Consider the following 21675-nt stretch of genomic DNA (forward strand, 5'->3'; position numbering starts at 1 on the left):
TTTGCTCAGGTATGAGGGTTGATGTCCTCCCGGGGGAACCTGAAAGGCAGGCTCAGAGTTTCACATGCTGTGCTCAGAATATAACTTCGAGAGAACATAATCTAGTTGCACTATGATAGCCTTATTCTTGTGCTTCACTCTCATCGTTACTATTTTAATCATACTGTGCTGTGTAGTTCTCGTTATTGCAGCTCACGCTTTGCTATCTAAAATGCAGTCGTTTTACTAAACCAATCTTTAAAACTTAAACTGCCTTTGTCATTTCTATATGAGACAGTATTGTGTATGAGAGAACCGGTTGTGACCCGAGTGACCACGACTTCCCTGGGAAGTACTAAGATGTCATGCGTTCGGCTGCCCAATTGTCTCTTCCTTTCGGGAGAGATGAGGCACTGCTAGTTAGCCGGAGCAAAACCCAGATTTGGGGTGACAAGGGTCCTTCACCGTGGATCAGACTTAGTCCCCCACACTGCGAACGATCTTGCTGCCCAAAAATCCAGTAGTCTCATTAGGATAATGAGAGCCTACGCGACACTTTCTCCCATGTTTCACAGACAGAGAGCTGAGAAGCAATTCATATCTGTACAGCTTCATTGAGGATAATTGTTCAAACACAAATCTATCTGCTTGTAATTCACATATTATTTTCTTGTTTCAAGCTACTGCTGTTCTAATTTCTCAAAGTTGAGTATGGTGCTTTCCTACTCCATCCCTTTATTCTGTAGGTGTGCCTTTGCACTGCCCCAGGCAACTACCTTCCCAGCTTCCCAAAGTGTGCATGCGGAGAAGCCCTTATTAATTTCAAAGACTTTAGTTTCAGTCTTCATAGACCTCTCGGCAGTATTTGATACCGTAAATCATAATTTGTTGACGGCACACCTTTACTCAATTGGAATCAGCGGATCGTCACTTGCTCTCCTTAAATCCTTTCTTTCAGAGCGAGAACACTTTGTTGCACTTGATGAGTTGATCACCCCCATGTGGAGTGCCACAGGGATCCTTCGTAAGTCCTACACTCATTAATCGTTAAGTTACCCCCCTTGGCCAGTCTTATAAAAACATATGGTTTCTCTGTAGTATCCAATTCTGGTGATATGCAGATTGTGGTCTCAGTGGCTAGCAACCCTGAGTACACTGCAGTCAGATTCCGCACTTGTATGCCACATATTGGCAAGAGTATGAGCGAGAATTGCCTGAAACTGAACACAGGGAAAACCAAGGTTCTTTTGTTCAGAAAAAAATAACTCTTTCTGGTCTTCTTGGTGGTGGCAACAGAACGTTGGCATCCTACCCATACCCGTCACTAAAGTTAAGAATCTAGAACTCTCATTTGACAACAAACTTTTGTTTCAAAATAATATCAATGCCATTATTTCATCTTCCTTCTTCACTTTGAGGATCCTGAGAAAAGTGTTTCCGGTAATTTCACAAGAATTGCAGAAAACTGTGGTCTCTGGTCTTGTATTGTCCAAATTGGACTACTGTAATGCTCTTTTCATGAATCTGCAAAAAAACAAACTTCAATTACAGATTGTGCAGAATGTTGCAGCATGTTTGTTGTTAGGGATTCCCAAGCATCAGTCAACCTCACAAGCCCTAACCCAACTTCGCTGGCTCTCTGTGAGGAAGTGTATTGACTTTAAACCTCTCTGAATTGAGTTTAGGGCATTTCATGACTCTGATACGGAGTACATCAAATGCTGTTTCTCGTGGTATATCCCTTCCAGGCAATTACCCTCATCCATGGCAAACAACGTAGTTGTCCTATATTTAGAAGATCTAATTGGGGCAGCAGAAGCTTAACTGTCTGCATGGGCAAACTTTGGAACACTCTACTTTTCAATCTGAAGGAAATGATAAATCTCCTCCCCTTAAGGAAAGCACTTAAAATACGGCTCTTCAGTTAATAGGCATCTTAAATCTGTTTTCAGTACATGTTCTATTATCTTTACTTCCCTTCTGTTTTGGCAGTGTCTAGATGTCTCGGAGCATTATCACTTTCATTTCATTTTCATATATTGCCTGAACTCTTTATTCATCTGTCACCATGCCTTGAGTCACTAAAAACGGCACCAATTTTCTCTGTTTCTACCCAGACTTAGCTCTACTGGGGAATGTCCCGATAAAGGGAAGGAAACAAACTTCTCCTACCCATATTACATGGAAGAAAAAACACATAGTTTATACTAGAAAGGGACTGGTGTGGTGAGAGGTGTGTGTATTCTTTACCACTGGGGTTCCATGTGTGCCATGATCTGGATGAGATGGGGGTTTCGCAGTCTGGCAGGGTAGCATCTTGTATGATTCAGCCGCACATGCTCTGTGCATTACTGCACTGAAATCCCCTCCAATCACTGTAATCCCCAGTGGCAAATTACGCCTCAGAGGTCTCAAATGACTTTCCTAGTTAGGGGTACACACTAGTAAATAAAAGCTACCTTTTCAGTCTAAGATACAGTTCATAGCTGAAGTAGCTGGGCCACTGAAGATTAAATGGTACAATGGTCCTCTCTTGTGTAAGCCCTCTGATCATCAAACTGGACCTAACCACAGGCAAAATGTTCCTCAGATCATCAGGAACCTCGTAATGCAAAGGCTCAGGAGGTAAGCATGGCAAGGTACCTCTGGGATCAAGAAAACAAAGAAAGCCCTATATGCACACTTCTTTTAACTTGGAATGTGATTGGGCACATAGGGGTTCCGCCAGACCAAACTGACTTGCCAGCCTGGTTAAGTGGATATGCTTGCTGTTCGAATACTGGGTGGCATAACAGTGGTACTTCAGCCCATTGAAGCTTCTATATGGTCATGCATATCATGTTAGTGAAGGAAAGCTGAGACTGAAAACAGAGGTGCCCTTTCATCTTGGACCAGGCTCTTACTACTAGAAAGGGAAATAAATTATTATATGCAGTTGTTTAAGACGTCAGATCCTTTGTCGTGCTCAACAGGGGCAATTTGTACAACATGGCTGTAGGTATACGTACAAGTGGAACGCAGAAACATGGTTGCTGATTAAAGTGTCTGTCACAAATTTCTGCAGCTTCTGCAAAGGTTCTGATAGCTGCAGTGGATCAATGTGAGCAAATTAGGATTTCTGTTAAGTGCCTTTGTAAGTAAACAATGCCAAGCCAAAGAAACCGATGCAACAGGAAGTGAAAACCCAAAAAAGAAACAGCAGAATCTACTTCTGAATGGAGAACAGGAAAAACGCAGGCAAACTGAGCAAAGCTTAGGAAGAGGAAGGGCCTCATGAAGAAACAGGAGAAGGATAGAACTCAACAGGAACAGGTTGTGAAATGAACTGTTTCTGAAAAAGCCTTTATAGAGTACCTAGGAAGAAAATTGATTTGCATAAATTCTAGAAGGGAAATCAATAAGCTAAAATGATGCCTCTCAATCTGAGCAAAACAAGAACAGACCTAAAGGGACACATCTAGTGGTTGACACTGGCCTATATGATGCTTCACTTCTACCTATTCTAACAACATCGCGTGACAGCAGCCATCTCGTTTTGTGCCTAGAATATCAACATCCCACAACTGTCCCCTCACGCCATCTCCATGATTGAGGAGTTTGTCTTCTACAACTCCCAAAGCCCCAATATGCACACCTTCAGAGGTTGTAAGGTGGGTGGAGTTCTCAGGACACTTGTCTGTCACAATCCATCCTCACAGATATTGTATTGTAATAGTATTTATATAGCGTGGTAACATCACACAGAATTGAGCTTGTTAATAGCAGGCCCAGCCTTGATCATTTCAGTAGAATAAAGCAGGCAAGGATTGGACAGGTTGTGCCAGAACTGTGCACTGCTGCTGGCAGCACCAATGGCAACAGAAATAGTATAGGTCACATCCTACTCAGGGGAACAATCATGTTTTCTATACGAAAGAGCTGAAACACAAAAACAACAAGGTGATGGATGGAAGGCTTTAATTAATGTCAGCCACTGACAATTGCTTGGGCTGCATCCCAATCCATCGTCATTTTGCCCACCACGCCACACCAGTTTGGACCCAGCCATATAGAAATCAGCCTTGACTGTGCTCTCCATGGTAACAGTCCAGCTCGAACTGCCAGGCCAGGTCCCCCTTGGACTGGAAACGAGCATCATGAGACTGGTTTTGGGGTATCACCCCTCATCAGTCAGACTAGCTTGAATCCAGTAGCATAGTGAGCCTGGGGCCCACGTCTGGACATTCCCACGTCCCACTCCCTGCTCAGGGTGACACAATTAGTATACAGAACAGTGGTAGATGGAATACTTGAATTAATCTCAGCCACTGGCAATCGCCTGGGCCACATCCCAATCCATTGTTTTATTGCCCACCATGCCACTCCAGTTTGGACCCAGCCTGCCCTAGCAGGAGTGGCGAGCAAAAATGTATAGATTTAGCCCAAGATCTGTGACTGAGGGTGACTGCTAACAAACACAAACACAAATGATGGACAGAATGCGGAACCAATCAAACATCCACCTGCAGTCACAGATCTGGGTTTAATCTATCAATTCTTTTGCTCACCATGCCACCCCTGTTTAGACCTGGCCTGGCAGTTCGGGCTGGACTGTTCCCATGGGGAACAGGGTCAAGACTGATTTGCGTATGGCTGAGTCCAAACTGGAATGGCAGGGCAAGCACAAACTCAGATCTTGGCGAACAAAAAAATTATGTATTTAGGCCTGAATCTGTGACAGGGGGTGACTGACACTGTTCAGCATTTCGTCCATCATCTGTTTTTTGCATGAAAGAGCTGAAAGCCAATCAACTGTGGCGCCACACCAAGCCTGGTCATTAAACAAAGAGGAGAGGAGATCATTATATTCCTCAACCAAAGGCAAACAGTCCTCCACAAAGCCAAATTTTACAATGAATGTAGAATATAGCAACAAAAAGTACTGATGTTTCATCACCATCCCCGAACACTACATGGACTGTCTTAGCAAAATCCATCTGAAAGAAAGCAATCCTACCTTGCAGTAGAGCACCAAACTGTGTACTGCCTAATTACCCCAACAATGGGTGAAACACTTTCTTTTTGGGCATAAGTCAAGGAGCACTGAGAAAGCATAAGTCCACATTGGAGGTTTTAATTTCCCCATTGTGCTTTCTAGGGTATGACATAATTCATAATTCCCTTTAGTATTCTTAACATTGAACGTTCTGGCACCCAAAGACCTAGAGTGAATTCTGGACAAAGTCTAGTACTTAACCACGTATGAACCAGTCAATAAGTTTCTCTACTCTACCTACTGCCAGCCCCATTCCAGAAAATTCATTTTCCAACCATTCTTTGCTGTTGGGCTAGACTTTGCTTGTCTTGTTCAATAAATGGGGATGTAATGGAGAAGTAGACTTTGCTTTCATTTATCATATCCAACATTCTGGGTACCAAATGACAAATAATAATTTGCAATGCGCTTCGGTGTAACCGGATATCATACTGAGATCTTTTCATTGTATTCTACCCATGCTTTGCCTTTAATTTTACCAGGATCCCTGGGCCAGACCAGGTACAATGAGTTGATGATTGTTATTTTGAAAATAAAAAAGCCATCCCACCTCAAGTTACAACTCTGATTTCAAACCTGTAAAACACTTCTATGACCACCATCCAAGTCAATGGAAGGTTCAACAAAGTCAGGAAATTGATCGGTAAGTTAACTTTAGAGAAAAAAGTTTGATGCAATACTCCTTTATGAGGAATTAATATTTGTGCCACCAAGTGTTTTAGCAGCATGTCTATTTTTGATACCACGTGAAGTGAAACATATGCTGATTACTCTACATCAGTGGTTCCCAACCTGTGGTCCGCGGACCCCAAGGGGTCCGTGACACATTCCCAGGGTGTCCGCAGGCCTGGGCTAGGAGAAAGGCACTTCTCTGCGTGCGTGTTTTCATTTTTATTACTTCATTTGCTGAGCAGTTTTAAACCCACTGCAAAGCTCCTTGTACAGCAACAATTAAAACAGCTAACTCAAGTGATTAATGTATCTGCTGAAGAGAGATGGGAGCTTTGTCTAGTTGCAGTTGTGACTCAAAGATAGCACAGGTGGTTAATATGCCTGCTGCAAAGAACGTGTATATTGGAAAAAACAGTATTTTATGAGCATGGCACAGTGGGTTACTGCTTTTGTCACAGAGATTCTTTTGTTACGGTGCAGTTCATAATCTTAATCTAGCACAATGAGCTGCGAACTGCCATGAACGACAAAAAGCATGACACAAATTAGATTTTTTTTTTCCCTAGTCTTTCATTTTCCTTATGCTGCTAAAAAAGGTTTGCTTGTGTAGAAATACGTTCTTCTTGCCAAAGTCATTGATAATCACTGTGCTGTGTTCTGAATCCTAAATTTGTACTTCTAGGGACCAAGCACTTTTAGAAAATGCCTACCAGAGTGGATGACATGTGAATCCTACACCTTGTAAGTCCCCTGTACAGTGCCCTGACACCCTACAGTGGTATGAGAGGTGCTATAAAACAAATGAAATATATGTGACAGAGAGGCTAGGGAGAGATGAGAGGCCCTTATGGTTTACTTCCTTTTCCCCTTCACTAGTTTATGTGAAAAAGCTTCCTCAGATCTTGCATACTAAAAAATAAAAACAAATCGCTCCGGAAATGTAGAATCTGACCTGAGGATTCACCTTTCCTAAATAAAAACCAAACATTGAAAAGGTAGTTGCCGAGATGCAGCCTCAACCTTTCCAGAATTTTATCTTTAATAATTTGAGTACTTGTTTGATGTGTACTTGTTATATTTTTTCGAATTACTGTTTTAATGTTTGAAAATTAAATTGTACAAATTGCTGGGGGTCCCCGGCTTCCAGTAATGATTCATTGGGGGTCCTCAGGAGTCAAAAGGTTGAGAACCACTGCTCTACATAAATAGACTGTAGTATTCGTCATATATATCCGTGTGTGTGTGTTTTGAAAAATATCCTTCTCATTGCCCCCACCCTTCATTACAATTAGAGAGAGAAGCCTCTAAATCATCAGAGAGAAACATACTTCCAGACCTACTGTTGAAAGAAAAGACTAAGGCGAGTTCCAAAGAGCACACCATCCGACAGGTTATCTTGGCACTTAGTAAGTCATCAATTATATTTCGTAACTTAAAAAACACCGCGTATTAAACATTCAGTACATAATTCATGCAACATTAGGATAACAATATTGAAAACGCACTCAAAATTATATAGTGGTAAATAAAATATAATCAAGTGTAAGTGAGTCCCAAAATGCGTGACTAATTAAACACAAAGCAATCAGAAGGATTCTCTGAAGTGGAAAAGAGTTGCCGGCACCTGTTGCGCGCATGAACAGTTTATGCTGCGGGCTCTCATAGCCACGGGAAGTGTTCAGGGCAATCCACCTGGGATCGATAATGTTAGCCCTGGAAGAAAGCAAAATAACAACACAATAAGATAAATAAAAATTGTGATCTCTCTTGCTCCCACAAACGCAAACACGAAGAAACATGGCAAACCAATATTAGCAATAAAAAAAATCCAAGGTACTGCATTTAATTTGCCACCCTTAGCGGACTCATATTCTATTTTAGCTGCCGTGACTCAAGCGACTCATAAAAGCTACGGCTACGAATGTGTCCAAAACAGAATAGGGACGTTATCAAAACCCTGATCAAGAAACCAGGAATATGCTGCTCCCCAGTTGAAATGAAACAATTCTATATGTGCATATACTCACATCGAAGTTACTGTATTTACATTTTTAAGGTAATTACGTTTTTCTTGGTGGAACTGTGCAATGGCGGTAGGTGAAAGAACTTAGAGAAGCATTAGCTAATTTTTTGTTTAATTTAATTTTCACTTTAAACTCATTTTGTAAACTACTGAAAATGAAAAAAGTGACACAAAAAAATATAAAAATAAAGAAGAAGGTCAGCAGACCAAGCACACAGGCTCTGGCACCCAAGCAAACTATCTTTCAGGCAGCTGTGCGTAGGAGATCAGGAAAATGTCTTCACTCACGGCCGAGAGCCAGTGGATGGAGTGAGCTCATTCACGGACATTATGCACGCTGTGGTAGGCCGTAGCAAAACGTGAATGACATTTCAACAGACCAGTGGATGAAGAGGGGTAACTTAAACTTCCTTATCCATGTGTTTATGTTGGTATTTTTATTAAGATGTTTTTAATGAGGCAGTTGAAGCCACCTGTACGTCAGACCTAAAAGTCCCATGTGCTGGCAGTCACCAGGCATACATGCAACACAAGGACTTTAGATTACACTACAGTATTGAAATTCTCCCTAATACTTTTCAGGTAACTCGTTCTTTATAAAATTCTATATAGCTCAATTAGAACTCAACTGAAACTGATCAATTGAATAACTGGAAGGAAACAAAATAAGGACAAGGAATGAGTCATTTGATGATCAACACAAACCTGGAAAACCGTGCTCCTTCATTACACTGCCCCCTCTAGGTTGGCAGGACAATCGTAAGAAAACAAAGAAAAGATGGCAGAAAAAACAGGTTCATACACTGTAGGAAGCTGGCTCTGTATATACTATAGCACAGAGAGGTATAGTGTGCACAGAGTTCAGTGGATCCCCAGAGGCTTTACAGGGGCAATAATAGATAATACTCTCTCTTGTGGTAGTGTGTTCGAGCTTATCAGATGGCAGTGCTAAGCATTTGACTTACACACACAGTCATGAAATGAGGCACACACACTTAATGACTAACTCCAGTCCAATGTGTTATGTATAAACAAATATATATTGTTACTTTATTTCTAGAACCAAAAAGATCTTTGTTGCAGGTTTCAGGAATGTATTACTTTAAAGTATCAAATGCACTTTGTTTGGAATTCACAGTTAAAAAAGTTTTCAGGTAGGCAATACTTTCCAATAGCAAAAGTAGACAATGCAAAAATCATTGAAGGCAAGGGAGTCCTGGGGGAGGAAAAGTATCAACACAGTTTACAAGTAAGTACAAAATTACAGCACCAGTCTTTGGGGGTTAGAGTGCCCACAGAACAAGGTTCAAGAACACATCAAGGGGTGCATCACCAGCAACACAGGGCGAACTTGGGTAAGCAGGCAGTCCTCTAGGGGTTTGTAGAGATTGCTGGTCCTGCAGGATGCACCTCTGCCGGCCCTGCCGGCCTGTCTTGAAGCTGCAAACAGGCCAGCAGGGCTGGGGTCAAGGCAGTTGCCGTCTGGAGTCTTCTCTGCTGGTGCGGCTCTTCAATCCTTCTTCTTCTTTGAGGTCGCCAGAAATCTGAAGAAAAGGTTCATGGGTGCCCCTAAATACTAGATTTAGAGGTGTTACAGAGTAGACAATGGCTACTGACCCCAAGGGTGGCTACACCCTTATTGTGCCCCCTCCCTTTGGGAAGGGGGCACATTCCTAACCATATTGGCTATCTTCCTCCAAAATAAGTTAGAGGATTCTGCAGAGAGGGGTTCACCTCAGCTCTTGGCACCCTAGGGATGGTTCCAGCTGGGGTGGGCACTCCTACTCATGTTTATTAATTTTCTCGCCGGACCCACCGCCAACAGTGTGGCTTGGTCTGGGGAGGGGGGAAAAGGTTGAGGGTTGGTGGGGGAGCATCTCCACTAGCTGGAGTGCCCTGAGGCAGCAGAACAAAAGGCAGGAGCTTTTGAGGCTCACCGGCAAGTATTGCTGTTCCTGCAAGGGGGGGGGCGTGAAGCACCTCCACCCAAAGTGGGCTTTGTCCCTAACCCCTGAGGGCACCAAGGCCCTCACCCAAGGGGGCAGAAACTTCTCTGGTGGTGGCAGGCAGGCATAGTCCAGTCAGCAACACACTAGAGAGCTGGGGGAATTTGAGAGGGCATCACTAAGATACCCTATGTGCTCATTTTGCAATAAATCCAACATTGGCATCAGTGTGGGTTTATTGAGCTGAGACGTTTGACACCAAACTTCCCAGCATTCAGTGAAGCCATCATGGAGCTGTGGGGCTCGTATTGACAAACTCCCAGCAAATGTACTCAATATGGCCACACTGCACTTACAATGTCTAAGAATAGACTTAGACACTGCAGGGGCATATTGCTCATGCATCTATGCCCTCACCTGTGGTATAGTGTACCCTGCCTTAGGGCTGTAAGGCCTGCTAGAGGGGTGACTTACCAAAAGAGCTGAAAAAGCCCAAACCATCAAGCTGGTAACCACACCAGAAGACTTGTCACTGGATGCCCCAAGGGGCCGATCCTCAATGATCAAAAGTTGCATCCAAGTTAGATGCACCCGGGAGTGTCATCAGAGTCCAGACTAGTTGCTTAAGAGTGAGTCTAGCCTCCACTAAAGGATTTCACTCCGACTGCTGTGTTCGGAGACTGGTAGCCCAGCAGGAGCCTTCTATTGTCTCTCAGAGGATAACATGGGTCCTTGACCTCTATGGCCAGAGCCGCCGCACATCACCTGTGGACAAAGTTATCACCACAAAGGCACCCCTGTCAACTGCACAGCAACCGGAGTAACTTTGAACAACTTTTTATCCTGTATCCCCAGCATCAAATCCACTTCACTATAGTTTATGGCGGTTATGCTGTAAAGTTTGGAACTGTGCTGGAAAATGCTGTGGTAGCCAGGTAACTATCCTAATCTACTCCATTGGTCTCTCAGACCTTCATCCTTCCAGATTTGGTCTTTGAAGCAGGGCCAGAGTAGCTGAACATTTATAAACTTTTGAAAAGTGTACAAAAGTTTGATTGACCAATGCATGTTTGCGGTTAAATTAAAAAAGTGACAAAACATTCTTATCTGCAAAACCCTCAGTGGATTGTGCTCATCTTGGACTCCAAAATTCATAAAAATATACTCTTTTTTATGAATTGGTGTTGTTTGCCTTTTGTGTTGTGTGACTTTCTTATTTTTTTGTTTGGTACTGTTAAATATTTTACACAAAGTTACTTTGTGTAAGCCTTGCTGCTCAAAAGCCATAGCTACACAGGGTTGAACTTAAGACGTGTTCAAACGAGCCTGACTGCACCCAAGACATTTTTGTGAGTGTTTTCCACAGTAAGGCTGCCCAGCCATACCATATAATAAACCCAGAACCTCACAGGGAGATACAGGGAGAGGATAAACAGCTAGTACCATTGTGCATTTTAGGCAGAGACCATAAGGTATAATAATTTTGAATAGCGTTTGGAGTTGGGAGATCTTGCACTGAAACAATGTTGTTTACTCCTAAGCTACTCATTTTGAGAAGAATATAAATGTGAAGCAGTGGAATGTTAGAGGATCAAATAATAATACCAAACATAAATAAATTGGCTTCTTCCTGCACAAGAGGAGGATAAGGTTGGCACACTTACTAGTAGGCAAGCCTTCTCGCAGGTGATCAGAAAGAGAATGGCTAAAAACTGAAGATGGAAGCTCCATTACACCTTATTCAAACTATGTTAAGTGGTTGCAGTCTGAATCACACAGGGGATACTAATCAAATCTTGCAAGCAAGTTGTGGACAAATATGGATATGACATTATTCTAAAAGAGGTGCCTTCAAACTGGTGGACTACATTGATCTCAGGGGGGGGTGCCAGGCACCACTGTAGGGAAACATTATGCTAAAAATAGTACTTCATTTTTAGTGATTAAAATAGAGAGGCTATAAGTCATTCTGTAACGGGTTATTAGCAACCTCCTTTGTAACTCATGTCCTGGCAGGGAGGAGGTGTCAAATGGGGAGGGGCTTCAAATGACACCTCCCACCCGTATTTCTGATAAAGAATCACACTGTGGATGATTTTATGAATTAGGAAGCTCAGTTTGCCAGTAGCATATCATATCACATCATATCATGTATCTGATTGCATTTTTAAAATAAATAATCAAACATTATTGCAAGGTTTCAATTGTTAAATAGGTTTAGCTATGTCAATTTTATCGAAAAATGCTTTCATTCTGGTGATTTTTTTTAACATGGTAAATGGGGGGAGGGAGGTAGGGTGCAGGGTTAAAAAGGCTGATGACCACTGTTCTGAAGGGAGAGATACATGGAAGAAGGTTGCCTTAAAAAAGACTTCCGTGCAGAAAACCTATCCTTTTCTAAAACCACAACACTGAACATACTGGGAGCAGTTGTGGGTGCCTGGTGATCTCGGGGTGAGGAAGATTACAATTCTGCAATAAGTGAGAAAAAGGCTATAGCCTGCAATCTGAAAACTAGAGACAGGTTTCAACTATAATGCATTATATTATCATAGAAAAGAAGAATTATCAAAATGTATGCTGCAAGAATATCTAAGCCCTAACTAACCTGGCCACTTCATTTTGCAGTCGACATACGTGGAGAATAAAAAAAAACTAGCTATGTAGCACTTGTTGACAGATGGTCAAGAGGCCCACAGATGTCGCATATTGTGGAGATAAATATTTTTAAGAGAATTGTGGCTACGTTAGCTAACAGCGCAAATGGTTCAAGCACTTTGCATGAACCTCAGTACCATGCAATGTTAATCAAGCTCTCATTAGCATACAGATGTGGACAGACGCCAACTTAGCATTTCTGAGGAGGACTGTTGGATGAATGGGCCTACTGGTTGAATAAAGACTACGACAAGCTTACAAAGATGATGGGGACATAGAAGTATCTTAATGCTTGAGTACCTACTGATCAAAGAGGCTTTACACCGTTTCACAGTACTGCACTGAGTCCGAGGCAACAGGTTCACCTAAAAAAGGGAAATTGATGACTTAAAGGTGTTTGACTCTGTGGGTTGGGAATTCACATTTATACTTTGTCTTAACCTTCAAAGCATGGAAAAATACCACAATATAAACCATGCAAGCGCATTAACAGAAGCTGTAAATATTTTGACAGCTGGGTAGCAGGAAGGGATTTCTTATGTCCAGGTGTCATTTGCTCCAGTAAATCCACTTTTGGCAAGAACGTTTACGAAATACCCAGTGGATAAAGGAGCATACACAGTACTGAAAGTGTACAATGTGGTTATTTCATGCAGATGACAAACTGGTGTAGCTGAATTAACTCAATGCTTAGTACCAATGATGCTGGAAATTGTACAATAGGATGGCCTATTATTTGGCCCATGATAAATCCAGAGAAATCTTGCAAATTCCCTCTGAAGGGTAAGCAGATACAAAAGGAGCTACTGCCTTGGCTGTCCCCCACTTGGATAGCGAAGACCTTTAAACACGTAGGCACCACGACTCATGAGAAGGCTGGGAATATGCAACAAATAGAGTATATTGAGTTCCCAATGTGGAACCTGAATACCAAAAAAAGTTGAAAATACCTTTTATGAACGCAACCACACCATCTCTACAAACAATCTAGGTAAAAATCAGACTCAGGGTTTCACCATACTAAACAACAGCTCTATGATCCTGGTCTGGTGTTACCCACCTGATGACAAAAGGAGTCATTTGTGCTATGGTAAAATGGAGACTTGATCCATTTTAGATAGTTATTAGATATCCACAAGTTATAGATCTGGCCTGCACAGTTGTCCTTGACAAATCTCTTCTACTACAGTCACTAGGTATGAAGGCCATAAGTCTGCCAGCCTCATTTCAAAAGTAAATTCCATCCTAACCATAGATGTTTTCAACCTGGGCAGGAAACTACAGCAGTTTAATACCAATATTTTCTCATTTTCACAAATAAAAAAGCACCAAGACTAATCTTGTTTTAGGAACTGTAAGACAAAAAAAAAAAAAAAATCAAACTTAATATTGATCACAGAAACATTTTTTTCTGTTTAAGGAGGGGTAGACTGGCTGTGTGCTAACAAGTAAAAGGTAACTTATTTCAACATCCCTGTTTGAGCTGAACACAGAAGATGTTTGACATTCATAGTAGGCCACTCCAATTAACAGTTCAAGCAGTTTCAAATGTTGGCTCATGTTTGCTCCAAAAGTACCTTGCATCTTAAAGGAAGTTACCCTTCTGATTGGCTCTTAAAGTATGATAAATAAAAAACGCACTGTAATGTTCACATAGCTGAAAGTGCTTAGCACTTTCTGGGAGATCTGCAAATCAAGGGAAATCTGACTTAAACAAACTGAAAAATGCACACTCACATGGAATCCACATACCTAATTAGAGGGCGCTATACCTTATTATAACAGCTACAACTCTGGAAGACATTTCTCCAAAAGTGCGGTTCCCCTGCAGCCTCTCCTGAGAATTGTTGTTTTGTTGTTCTAGTGACATCCTGTATTACAGTGTAGTTTGTTGCAGTGTAAAGAAGACATGTGATAAGTGGTCTGTCAGAAGGCAGTCTTTAGAATAGGGGTTTCCAATCTTTTCCGTATTAAGAGCTATTTTATTTCAATGAAAATCATTGTGAGCTACTATTTCATTTTGTAATAGTGACCGCAGCAGGCAGCATTACCTTAATGGCCACCCTATGCAAGATTACCAGCTTTGATCACCTACGTGCATCAGAAGGGTTGACAGCAGCAATGCAAAAAAAGGCTTTGTCAATTCAGAAGGCCTGTACATGGGTAATACATAACAGCCATGGCTGCAATGCCAAAGCATCAAGGTAAGGTAACACTGTTAGTAATAAGCCTCTTGATTGCCACATGATTTATCACTCAAACATCAGATTTAAATATATTTTGGAAACAACCATTTTTCTTCAACTATAAGCTCATGAGTTCTAAAAATACACATATATTTTGTCTCAAATACACACCTTTTAATTTTGCTTTCCATGTATTAATTCAACCAAGCAAGAGCTTAACATTGAGCAGACTTGGCTGCATACATGAGAGCTACGCTCAGATAGCTAGAGAGCTACCAGTACCTCACAAGCTACTGGTTGGAGAAGCCTACTTTAGCATCTGAAAAGTAGAATTCATGAGGTGTCTGTTATCTAGCGGTCAAGAAGCATATTTCATTAATTGAAAAGAACACTCTTGCTATCAAGTACGTCAGTAATCACAAAGATAATGAACACACATTAACAATTGAACCACAACACATCATTCTAGCTCTCAAAACATTATGATGCATACTTACACATATGCACACAGAAAACTGTGATAGGCAGTAAGAGGTGGATAATCAAGGCCCCAGTACTGTAGATTGTTGTCACTTGTGTTGAAGTACCTACAGCACAGTAAAAAGGTAATCAATGATAAAACTCTCATTAGACTGCAGTCGAAACAATACTGAGACTCATATGTTAAAGATGACAACTGTCACACTCAAAATTAGGAATTTCATTCTGAACGCCCTGCTCTAATCAAGGAGTGTGAGCAATGTTACAGCAGACCTTTCGTCTGTTACTCAAAGAACAAACAACTTCTCTAACAACATAGCAGAACTCTGTGCAGAAGCATAAGGAAGAGCCATTGCTTGCACTCATCTTTATTCTAAACCAACACACTGGTATAAGAGCAACATTTAAATCAAATAAAAAGAACAGAAGTCACTTACCTAAAATAGTGATGTGGAATGGCCTTTTTCCAGTATGTAGGGCAGTAATCATACTTTTTTTTTTTTATATACAAACACCCACGTTCGTCGAGCAATTACTAAATCTCTAAATGTTATCTTTAAAGAGGCAATACTTAGCTTAGAAGGGGAGGGTGAGGAGTAAACAAGGCTTTCAATGATCCCTACTTTAATGGTGGCGCACACTTTCTGAAAATATAAAATTATTTTGGTAAGTATGGAACGCATAGGTAAAGGTGCCCTTACAATCTAAATAAGAACTAAAAACGAAAGCTCAATAACCAGCATTGTCAAAGGCAACCCGTTTCACCTGAGTCATATCTATTGGCTTTGTCAATGTATTTTTTTTACATGTTGTTCAACATGGGTTAATGTAAATAAATCCTATTAGTAAGAGGTATCTGGCCTTGTGTAGTGTAACTGGTGCAACTGTGAAAGCACTCCAATAACTTCGGGTCGAGTTGACGCTATCTAATGCAGAAAAAAATAAGTGGTAAAAAAAAAAAAAAAAGTAGAGCACAGGCAGCGAGGGGAGGGTAAGCAATCGTGGGGAGGAGGCCATGCAAGCCCCTGGAATCTATGCACGAGGATGTAAACCAGTATATGATGGATGGTGAGTGCTGATTGAATGAAACGCCTCAATACATTTTGCATTGTTTGTCCCACAAATAAGAAGTAATTCAGTGTTCTGCAATGTAACTGGTGCTCCTGTAAAAGAGCTCAAATACTTTTGGGTCGTGGTCTATACATTGAAACTGTTCCTTCAGAGTCCCTATGCTGTACTGGGCGCTCTGGTCTTGTGTATACCTTCTGTAATATATAGTATTTCAGATCAAACCCCAAACCATTTCCTCTGAGGAAGCATTAACTGCATGACCACATTTATCAATGCAGACTTAAGGTCCCAACCAAGCAAGGGTGTCCAATGTACGTGCAGAGGAGCCCGGCCCATGCCAAATTTTCAGGATAAACACCTATAAAGTAAATAATTTCCCATGATATTACTTGTATGCTCATTTATTTTGTGTGGGGGCACCCTGATGTCCTTGTATGGATCTCACCAACATGGGCCTATGGTGGACACCCCCCTCTGGTAGGCTTTTGGCCAAGCTTTGCAAACTGCAGTATCCCAGGCCCTGAAGCAGTGTAGAAAAATGAAAGTACCCCCTTCTGCAAGTAGAGTTTTGTAAGAAGTAATGAATTCAATTTAAAGTGTTTAATTCTGTAATGAAAGGAGCAATATAGTTTCTCAGGAATCTGTACATTGTATGTTTTTGCAGTTTTATGAAGCACAAACTCGACCCGAAGTTACTGGAGAGCATTTCATGAGCACACTCACATTACACAAGGTCACCATTCATTCTTTACAGGGATGGGAGAGATAACGCAATTTTCCCAGAATCACAGGATGTTGAGCCGACCCCGAGACTAAGCTAGTTCCACAGTCAGCAGCTCTGGCCGTTACGCCACATTCCCTTTGCAAAGTTCACTATCTGAGGAGGGCAGATGTGGGTGTTAGCGTGAAACCACTGTGTCGCTTGTTTAAAGAAGTTAATGCATAGGCTGTGTAGATGCCTGCTGATAGAAAAGTCTGCAGCCTCTGCTACAACACAAGAATGTGTGAGGGCTCTTAACAGTGGTACAAAATGGACAATCGCGCACCCAGCCAACAACGGCGGATGCCGGGTGAGTGACTGCTTTATGCAACAAGTGCTCCTCGTTGATGTGTGGATGCAACATCCATCAGACGCTTCTAAGCGCTGCGTCGGCGGGGACTCTTGTCACTCAGGGAGCACGGGTATCCCCAGAGGAAAAGGCCTCCCTGTGCTGAGATTTAATTGTAAAAGATGCACCAAGCACCTCTAGTCTGGTAGCCACCACAGCAGTGTGGAACCCCGTTCTGCAGCAAGGCAGCCCCATGATCTTGCCTTTCACCGGTCCCGGGTGGCTGCGGGAACGGTGGAGAAGGTGGGGGGTGCTGAAACAAGGAGGGAGCAGAGTGAGATGGGGAGCGAGACACGCCGATGCAACATCCGTCGCCTGATTTAAGCACTGCGTCAACGGGGATTCGGACACTGTCCTGGGAGGTGGTGGGGTATGTAGTTTGAAAATGCAATAGAAATCACTTAATAAAGTAACATGTTTGGAAACATTCCATATTATAGTTACTAAGAAAGAAGCTTTGCAATTTACTTCTTGGCACTACTGGCAACGTTACAAAGATGCATGGGATGTCACTTTGTGCTTACTTCTGATTTACTAAAACCAGAAGCATGAAAAAAGAAACATAAAACTTATTGACCATATTGAGCAAGGAATGTATATGTATCAAATCGAATAGACAAAATGTAAAGTGCAAAGTCTGGGTGCTGGGGTCATCTAACAACGGGAGAAATAGCTGTGGCATCCGAAGTTCACAGCAATAAACATGAATGGGGGGGGGGGCGAAAATAGGAGATGGTAGTGTCAGTTCTTGCTCTACCATCTTCCCTCACTCATAAGACTCTCCATTCCCAGGGGTCCAAATATGTCTGCGCAACTTTGAGATGGAATGTGTCTAGTCATCACCTAAGATCCACCAGTCTCCATCTGGCTTCAGTACCCCGCTGCAGGAAATCTAAATGGGGTGACAAAGCTTTCTTGGTGGCGGCAGCTAAGCTATGTAATACTCTCCCGTTCCGTATCAGGAAAGAGGAAAGTTTTATACCTTTTTAGGAAACAGCTGAAAACATGGCTTTTTTCCCTATAGCTTCTTGTCCATGAAAAGTTGCTGCTGCTCCTCCATCATTTCCTGCTCTCACTTGCATCTTTCTCCGCTTAGCGCTTCAATGCTACGGCCGGATCGCGCTTTAAAAATACATATATACATACACACATAGATGAGGGAGCCTGGGACCTGCATACTGGATATGAAGTGCTGAACAAATTGAGTAACAATCAAAACACATGAAAATTCAAAGTAATAAGAAAGAATTTCCGAGCCATCTTAAACCATGAGTGAGTGGGTTCAAGTCCATTTTTTTTGGGAGGACACAATGCCTTGACTTTTGATTTTCACTGTGTAGTTTTGTACTACTTACCTGTGTATATTTAAGTTTTTAACAAATTGAAAAGAACCCTACAAATATTAACACAAAATACACATCAACGACCCGTTTCTCACCAACAACAAACAGTATTAAAATAAATAGGAACTTAAGAGCTACAGATATTAAACAGCTAGCAAAAAAGTCGAAATAATTTTAAGTGGATGTAATGTTCCAAAAAAAAATCACATCTGTTGTAACCTAATCTACAAATAAACCTATTCCTTAGGATACTCAGATCTTCACATTGGCAAAACTGATATTAGAATGAAACTGGATCTGGACTCAGAAAAGTATTTTTACCGTTCTGTGCAAATCCATTTGGTAATTTTCCTATATCTTGAAAGGCATCCCCTGACATGAGCACAGGTGTTTTTAGGAGCAAGTGGGATATCAAAAGGGTAGATACTGCTCCAAAAGTACAAAAAGGAAAAAAAAGGTCTGTTGTTCTACCTGTACTAACCTCCTCCCCCAGTGCTGAGCCCTTTTTTTGGGCTATTTGGGGTAGTTCGCGCTTAGGCCTTCATAACCTTTTGTCCACATAAGCTATCCACACCAAGTTTGTGTCCTTTTTTTCCCAACATCCTAGGGATTTCTAAAGGTCCCCAGAGTTTGTGGGTCCCCCTGGAGGAGACCAAATTAGCCAAAATACAGCAAAAAGTTTGTTTAAAAAAAAAAAGAAAATGGGGAAAAAGGGCTGTCGAAGAAGGCTTGTGTTTTTTCCCCCGAAAATGGCATCAACAAAGGGTTTGCGATGCTAAAATCACCATATTCCCAGCTTTCAGCAACAGGCAGAATCGAATCAGAAAACCACATTTTTCAACACAATTTTGGCATTTTACTGGGACACACCCCATTTTTACTATTTTTTGTGCATTCAGCCTCCTTCCAATTAGTGACAGGAATGGGTGTGAAACCAATGCTGGATCCCGGAAAGCTAATCATTTCTGAAAAGTAGACAAACTTCTGAATTCAGCAAGGGGTCATTTGTGTAGATCCTACAATGTTTTCCTATAGAAAATAACAGCTGAAATAAACCAAAATTGAAATTGAGCTGAAAAAAACAGCAATTTTTCTCCAAATTTCACTCTAAAACATTTTCCTGCAATGTCAGATTTTTTAAAGCAATATACCGTTACGTCTGCTAGACTCTTCTGGTTGTGGGGATATATATGGCTTGTAGGTTCAAATTCCCTAGGTACCCAGATCCAATAAATGAGCTGCACCTTGAAATGGGTTTTCATTCTATACTGGGTATACACCAATTAATTTACTGAAATATAAAGAGTGAAAAATAGGTATCAAGAAAACCTTTGTATTTTCAAAATGGGCATAAGATAAGGTGTTCAGCAGTGGTTATTTGCACATATCTGAATTCCGGGGTGCACATACTAGCATGTGAATTACAGGGCATTTCTCAAATAGACGTCTTTTTTTACACAGCGTCTTACAATTGGAAAGAAAAAATGTAGCGAAAGACAAAGGGCAATAACACTGGTTTTGCTATTCTGTGTTCCCCCAAGTCTCCCGATAAAAATGGTACCTCATTTGCGTGGGTAGGCCTAATGCTCGCGACAGGAAACGCAACATGGACACATCACATTTTTACATTGAAATCTGCTGTGTTTTTGCAAAGTGCCTAGCTGTGAATTTTGGCCTCTAGCTCAGCCGGCACCTAGGGAAACCTACCAAACCTGCGCATTTTTGAAAACTAGACACCTAGGGGAATTCAAGATCGGGTGACTTGTGGGGCTCACACCAGGTTCTTATACCCAGAATCCTTTGCAAACCTTAAAATTTGGCCCAAAAAAACACTTTTTCCTCACATTTCGGTTATAGAGAGTACTGGAATCTGAGAGGAGCCCCAAATTCCCTTCCACCCAGTATTCCCCCAAGTCTCCTGATACAAATGGTACCTCACTTATGCAGTTAGGCCTAGCGCCCGCGACAGGAAATGTCCCAAAACACAACGTGGACACATCAAATTCTCCCAAAGAAAATAGAGCTGTTTTTTGCAAAGTGCCCAGCTGTGGATGTTGGCCTCTAGCTCAACCGGCACCTAGAGAAACCTACCAAACCTACGCAGTTTTGAAAACTAGACACCTAGGAAAATCCAAGAGGGGGTGACTTGTGGGGCTCTCACCAGGTTCTGTTACCAAGAATCCTTTGCAAACCTCAATATTTGGCAAAAAAACAATTTTTCCTCACATTTCGGTGATAGAAAGTTCTGGAATCTGAGCCACAAAATTCCTTCCACTCAGCATTCCCCAAAGTCTCCCAATAAAAATGGTACCTCACTTGTGTGGGTAGGCCTAGTGCCCGCAACACAAATAGATCACACAACGGTCAATGTTGGTCCTTACATGAGGCAATTGTTGACCCTGGGGTGATCCATTCCTGATGCAGGCACTAGGTACAGGCACTCAAGTGGGGTAGTGTTTTTATCAGGACAGGTGAGGAATCACTGGGTGGTAGGAATTTTGTGGATCCCATCATTTTCCTGTAGTTTGTGTGACAGAAATGCAAGAAAAAAATTGAGTTTTTATTCAACATTTCAGCTTTACAGGGTTTTCTGGGCAAGAACATTTGGACTCCCCCGGATGTCTAGTTTCCAGAAATGACTGGGTTTAGTATGTTTCCCTATATGGCTGCTGAGCCCTGGACCAAAAATAAACCAGTTTGTTTTGTGATATATAATTTTGATGTCTCCACAGTATGATTTGGGCGGTGGAATTCAGGGCTGAACTAAATTGGGGCGCTCCCAAATGAGCACTCTCTCTCTGCGCTTGCCGCTGCATTCACCCGCTCTCTGGGTTGGGCTAACCCAATATTGTCCCGTTGCACAGACTGTGCTTACGAAGGAACAGCAGGACTGTCCTCATCACCTCCCTCATAATTACTGGAAGAGGAGTTATCGAATGGGACTCCTCCGACTGAAAAATCACTCCCAGAGCCTGCGCCATTGTCCTGTCCCTCAGATGCTGTCTCAGTATCTGCTGTCCCAGTCTCTGATCCTACATCAGAGCTGTATTCTATAACCCGAGTCAGGGCGTGAGCAGCAGTCATCCAACGAGATGCCATCTCTGCTACTGGCTAAACTGTTGCTCTAAAACACTAGCCTACGTTGACAGTCACAAAATTGCTGGTGTGTGTGT

At 41.9% G+C, this 21675-nt stretch overlaps 1 protein-coding gene across 2 annotated transcripts in view; it reads right to left on the reverse strand.

Moving 5' to 3' along the window:
* ALG6 (ALG6 alpha-1,3-glucosyltransferase) overlaps positions 1-21675 on the reverse strand; it is a 184353-nt gene that overhangs the window by 85385 nt on the left and 77293 nt on the right. For both annotated transcript variants that reach the window (XM_069232524.1, XM_069232525.1), the window contains 2 exons: positions 14997-15086; positions 7311-7399 (listed from right to left, as the gene is read on the reverse strand). In XM_069232524.1, the coding sequence (XP_069088625.1) occupies positions 7311-7399; positions 14997-15086 (179 nt within the window). The remainder of the gene's footprint in view (positions 1-7310; positions 7400-14996; positions 15087-21675) is intronic.

Source organism: Pleurodeles waltl, chromosome 4_2, assembly GCF_031143425.1.
Source record: "Pleurodeles waltl isolate 20211129_DDA chromosome 4_2, aPleWal1.hap1.20221129, whole genome shotgun sequence".
NCBI classification, from domain to species: Eukaryota; Metazoa; Chordata; class Amphibia; order Caudata; family Salamandridae; genus Pleurodeles; species Pleurodeles waltl.